At 40.5% G+C, this 5,891-nt stretch overlaps 1 protein-coding gene across 1 annotated transcript; it reads right to left on the reverse strand.

Moving 5' to 3' along the window:
- Positions 1 to 2,324: 2,324 nt before the first annotated feature.
- On the reverse strand, positions 2,325 to 5,621 carry MYF5 (myogenic factor 5). The gene is made up of 3 exons (XM_069094794.1): positions 4,956 to 5,621; positions 3,697 to 3,772; positions 2,325 to 3,121 (listed from the first exon to the last, which is right to left on the reverse strand). The coding sequence occupies exons 1-3, from the start codon at positions 5,454 to 5,456 to the stop codon at positions 2,928 to 2,930; spliced, it is 771 nt and encodes a 256-aa protein (XP_068950895.1). The 5' UTR covers positions 5,457 to 5,621; the 3' UTR covers positions 2,325 to 2,927.
- Between the last annotated feature and the right edge of the window lie 270 nt (positions 5,622 to 5,891).

Raw genomic sequence — 5,891 nt, forward strand, 5'->3', positions numbered from 1 at the left:
AGAAAGAAAGAAAGAAAGAAAGAAAGAAAGAAAGAAAGAAAGAAAGAGGAAGGGAAGGAAGGAATGAAGGAAAGAAGGAAGGAAGGAAGGAAGAAAAAGTCTAGCCAGTAAACCCTAAGCTAATTGGGCAGCTTCCAGCCATCAAAATTTACCTTCCTTTGGAGAGGAGAAGGAGAGGGAGAGGGAAAAAGAGAGGATGAGGTGAGTTGCCCAACTGTTTGGGTCCCCATTCAGGCAGCTCAAACTACTCACAGGTTATGTTTGTCCAGGGAAATGATGACATGGCTTGCAGTTGACTTTGATTTGAATGAGTGAGGTTTGTGCAAAGCCATCAGTCTCATTTTCTCCTCCAGAGACATCAACATGGGAGACATTTTTTGTAGGACAGAGCCCTTTCAAAGCAACAATTTTCTCTACCTTGTTAAGTCAAAGTACTCAGACATGTATGTTCATCAAGTGGAAAGGTTTCCTTTTTTAAGGAAAAAAAATTGTTTTCTAATGTCTATACTTTTAAAAGTACAATTTTAGCCATTTAAATTTTCTAGGGAATTATATTCATTTAATTTAAGCCACTTATGTTCATGTCTGTTGAGTCTATAATTTACATGACATTTTATTTTTTATGACAATTCCTAGAGAAGAATTAGCTGAGTCATTATGTATCACTTCTTCTGTCTCTTCTCTCCCTTCCCTTCTTTTCCTTTTCTGCCTTTCCTTTCCTTCCTTCCTTCCCTTTCCTCCCTTTTTATCCCTTCCCTTTCCCATATCTATCTTTTCATCCTCTTCCTTCCCTTACCCTTTCCTTTTCCCCCTCACCTTCCTTTACCTTTTCTTCCTCTCACTTCCTCTCTTTCCACTTAACTTACTTAAAAAAAAAACTATCCTTCTATTCCCTTTCCTTTCTTCTTCCTTTTCTTTTTCTTCGACTCCTTCCTTTGACTGGGGAGAGAAAGGAAAATTCTCCCCTTCATATCACATAGTTTCTAACTTCAGGCAAAGATAGTATCCCATGATTTCAGAACGAGGAGGGACCTCAGATGCCAGATGACCCTTAGATTTAAAAAAATTCTCCCTACAACACACTCAATAAGTGATCAACCCACTTTTGCTTGAAGACCTCCAGTGAAGCATAACCCACCATCTCCCAAGGAAGTCCATTCCAATCTAAACCTTAGAAAGGTTTTACTTACCTCAGACTTAAAAGTTTTTCTTGATTACTTCTGCCTATTCTCCAAGTTCTGCTTTTGGATGTGTATTTAGGCTAGGGGTAAAGGGCAAGCTGAATAAATCTAATATCTCTCCACATATTGTTGTTGTTTAGTCATTTCAGTCATATCTAACTCTTCATGACCCCACTTAGGATTTTCTTGGCAAAAGTATTGGAGTGGTTTGCCATTTCCTTTTACAGTTCATTATACAGATGAAGAAACTGAGGCAAACAGGATTAAGTGACTTGCCCAGGGCCACACAGCTAGTATCTGAGGTCAGATTTGAATCTTCCTGATTCCAAACCTAGTGCTCTGCCCACTGCACCACCTAACTCTTCTATCCCAACCCAGACATGAACAAGAATTTCCACTAGAACCTATCTGAGAAGTGGTGATGCAACCTTTGTTTGAATTTCTCTAATAAGAGTAAACTCATCACACCTGGAGGCAGCCCATTCCACTCTGGGCCAGTGCTGTTTGCTAAGGAGTTTTTCCTTACCCCTAGCCTAAGTCTATTTCTTTGTAACTTCCACACATTCCTTCCTAATGCTTCCTTAGTTCTGCTTAGCTGTTACAAAACAAAGCCTGTAAAGGCCTTTTCCCATGCCTCAACCTCTCAGTGATAGCTAATATGTCCTGATAAATCTCCTCTTCCTCAGGTCAAACATCCCCAATCCCTTCGAATAATCTATCATCATATGATACCATCTCCAGGTCCTTCACTGACATGTATCTCTTGCAAAAACATCTAATTTATGTTTTAACAACCTTTTTTCAAACACAAGAAATCTATAAATTCTGCATGTCCGTGCATTACCATTACTGTGAAATCACCTGCAGATCTCCATTCCCATGACGTAATTACCCTTACATATGAAATATCAAGTTAGAGAAAGGGTATCCTTTAGCTATGAAAGACCTAATTGGTTTCACATTAGCATTTAATACTGGGAAGTAAATAGAACTTAGAAAGAGTCCTCAAGATGCCAAATAGCTGGGTTAGTCTAATATTCCAGTGTATTGATATTGTGTAAGCACAGCATTAAGGATTTTGTACAATCTCTTGCTAATTTCTCTGGAAATTGTCATGTTCTTTCAAAGAATCAGACCAACATATTTCTGTGAGTAGACATTTTTATTTATAGTGGCACTTCCATAGTTTCTCATATCTTGAAAATATCCACAAAATACTGATTTATTCTTACATTAGAAAGATGCATTTTGCATATAAAAAGAGTAAAATATATACTATTAGGCAGTATTTTTTCCTTTTATTTAATAAAACTGACTTTAGGAGCAAGCAAAATTGAACTACCATTAGTCTCCTGTAACTGATTCCACCCATCTTTTAAAGTATAAAATGAAATTCTAATAAACATGAAAGAATGTTGTTGATAAGCAACATCTATGAAAATATAACTTAATTACTTCTGCAAGTTACCCCTCCCAACAACCTTCTGCCATGAATAATATTATTAAAAATATATATCAAAAGTAAAAAAAAGCATTCATATGATGGTGACTTTTAGTTAAATACATTTTCTTATAAAGTGGCAAAATAGTATTCACAAATATACAACTAACATGAAATACATATATACAGAATGTCTTAGCTTGGAACTCTGCACAGCCTCCTGCTTCATGGTCTAATAGGCTTTCCTGTTAATTCTGTACTTGGAGGTAAAATCAGTGGGTGGAATTAATCTCAAGTCTCAGAGTTCATAGCACATGATAGATGAGCCTGGAATTAGGGGCCCCTGGTGTTTCTGGCTGAGAGTCAGTGCTGGCAATTGGAGAGAGAGAAGCAGGGTCCTGCAGAGTCAACACAGATTGGTCAGAGGACGAGATCCGATCCACTATGCTGGATAAGCAGTCCAAACTGGATAATGTGGAATTTTTGTCGGTGGAGGAAACTGAGGATGGTAGAGAAACACATTATGAATTAGACATGGGTAGAAAGATTTGCTCCTCTGTCCTCCCCCCTCTCCCTTGATCCCTTCCATCCACACTCAAAAGTCAGGTAGCCATAGAAAAAGAGAAGTAGAAACTAGAAGCAAATATCTTTGTGACTCAGGCTAAAGTACATGTCTTTGATGGCTGAGGATGAGGGTAGTGGGTAGGGACTGGGAGGAGAGTTTTGCTGCTGTTGGATTAAGGGTTTTTTTTTTTTTTGTTTGCTTGTTTGCTTGCTTGTTTTTAACTGAAAGTGTCACCAACTCATCACTTACTAATACAGAATAAAAGAAGTCATACCAGAAAAAGCTTTGATTTGCTTAGAGAAAGGTTCTTTAAACTGTATTATGACATGTTGGGTTATCTTTGTCATCTTTCGTATTTTAATTTATGCAATGGAAAACATTATGCTGAAAAGATATCCATAGGTTTCACCAGAGGGCCAAAGGGATCCAATGGAGATTAAAACCCTTCCTCTAGAGGGAGCTGTTCTTTTGACTAGGTCGCAAGCTCACCTATGACCATTAGTACCTACCATTTGTCATATCAGGGCAGTAGACACTGTCAAAACTGCTGTTTCTTCTGGACCACACGGGGCTGTTGCATTCAGCCTAAGAAAAGCAAAACGCAAGAGAGAAAGTAGGCTTTAGTGTCTGACAACCTGGGACTGTGAACAAGGGATCAGATAACTTCTTCAGTAATTCCTTCTGAACCACTTACTTCAGTTTTATTTTTGAAATGGAGAGCCCTAGTGAAATTGCTAGGACATGGAGGTGGAGGAGAAAAACAAAAGAGAGGAGAAAGAAAAGGAAAAGAGAAAGAAGAAAAAAGAGAAAGGGGAGGGGAGAGAGGCAAAGAGATACAGAGATAGAGACATTGAGCTAGAAAGAGATTGGAAATGAGATGAGACAAGGTGAAATGAGATAAAATGAGACTGCAATATTCATTGCTTTATCCATGAAGAATGGATGGAATTAGGAGGGAGCTACCCTAATTCAGTGAGAGAACACTTTTCCCAGGGCAACAACACATTAAAACCTGGCACAGCTGAAGAAAACGCTCTTAGAAAAGAATGCATCAACAACTTCTCAGAGCCAGGTTTCCTCAGGGGAGGAGTTATGGCTTGAGCTGGTGTTTTTTTTTTTCTTTCCATTTTTTTCATTAAGTTGTTAAAAACAGGAGCAATGTAAGCTTCAGAGATTGCCCCTTAGTTCTCTGTGTGTGGCAAACAGACTTATATTACGTTTTTGGAAATGGACCATAATGGACAAAACTTTTCATTGCTTCCTCCCAAAGACCACTTTGTGATCTTTCTCCCTGGCAGCTGCCTTAGCAGGCAGCACCTTGCTGAATGAAGTACCCTCCACTGCCTTAGAAATACAAACAGGGCTGTGTCAGTTATATGGCAGTTCCATACTCTTAACAGCTGACTCCCAGGGTCAGAGTCGGAAGCATCCTAGATCATCTAGGTCAACCCTCTTCACTTTACAGATGAGCAAATATTGGGGCCCATAGAGCTTAAGGTCACATGTATAGAGATGAACGACATCTAGGAACTAGGTTTTCTGAGTGTCAGCCTAGAAGTCTCTATACCAGACTGGCTGCTTTCCTAAAACAGGACCGTGTAATCTTTGTAAATCTGCATCCATTCAGCATTTTACAATATTAACAGTCACCCCTAGATACCTTTGAGCTAGAAAGAAAAAATCAAGCCAGCTAATACTTCTAGCACTTTTCATTTATTTTGAACAGTAATAATAAAGGAAGACAATCATCTATGTATGAACTTCTTACCATCCCATCGGAGCAGTTGGAGGTGGGGCTGGTGGGTTCAGAGCAGCTCTGTCCTGGTAGAGTGTAGTAGTTTTCGACCTGTTCCCTCAGCAGTTCTTGGAGACTCTCAATGTATCTGATGGCATTCCTGAGGATCTCCACTTTGGGGAGTCTCTGGTTAGGATTGGCCGTAGTACATCTCTTAAGCGTCTCAAAAGCCTGGTTCACCTTCTTTAGCCTCCGCCTTTCCCGCATGGTGGCCGCCTTCCGCCTGTCCATGGTGGTGGACTTCCTCTTGCAGGCTTTGCACGCCCACATGAGGCAGTGGCCCGCTTGGTGATGACCGGTTGGGGCTCGCACATGCTCTTCTTCGTCCGAACCTTGGAGGTCTGTTTTGTGGGCTCCGAAAGAGGTCATTCTGGACTCAAATTCGTCCCCGAAGTACCCCTCTGGAGAAGGGATGCAGGAGCTGTCATAGAAGAATTCAGATGGGGAAAACTGGCAGCTTTCCATCATTTCCATTCTGCCAGAGGAGAGAGGGAGGGATGTTGCACCTGGACCGCAGAGAGGGAGACTCCAGTGAAAGTTATCCCGGCGTTCCACTTGGTCAATTTCCTCAGCAATTAGAGAAGGGAGAGGCTAGTGTCCTTAACTCCGAGGCATGGCCTCTTTATATATTCATGGAGAAGGAGGCTGGTCCACAGTGGCTACTCATTATTAGCATATCCCACCACAACCCCTACTGGGGGCTGTCTGGGCAAACCTACTTTCCCCAGGAGACAATTTGCTGTTTATGGCTCCTTTTGACTAGTTAATGATTTTACTGCATTTCTTTTTAATGGGGGCTGGCTCCCCCCCCCCACTTTCACTCACAGTTTAACCAAACCAGATTATTTCTAAATGTGATCCTAGCAAAAACCAAAATTAAACTTTATGAAATTTTCTGATTTCTTCCAT

Source organism: Petaurus breviceps, unplaced genomic scaffold (assembly GCF_028583685.1).
Source record: "Petaurus breviceps papuanus isolate PSGF00001 unplaced genomic scaffold, PetGlider_PUasm1.0 221, whole genome shotgun sequence".
In the NCBI taxonomy this organism is placed as follows: domain Eukaryota; kingdom Metazoa; phylum Chordata; class Mammalia; order Diprotodontia; family Petauridae; genus Petaurus; species Petaurus breviceps.

Excerpts from the sequence above, each read along its gene's own strand:
- MYF5 (XM_069094794.1), bottom strand. The coding sequence starts at position 5,456 with ATGGAAATGATGGAAAGCTGCCAGTTTTCCCCATCTGAATTCTTCTAT. Across the intron at positions 3,773-4,955 it reads CCAACTGCTCCGATGGGATG|GCTGAATGCAACAGCCCCGT; the intron begins GTAAGAAGTTCA and ends TGCTTTTCTTAG. Across the intron at positions 3,122-3,696 it reads CTGCCCTGATATGACAAATG|TTTCCTCCACCGACAAAAAT; the intron begins GTAGGTACTAAT and ends TACCATCCTCAG.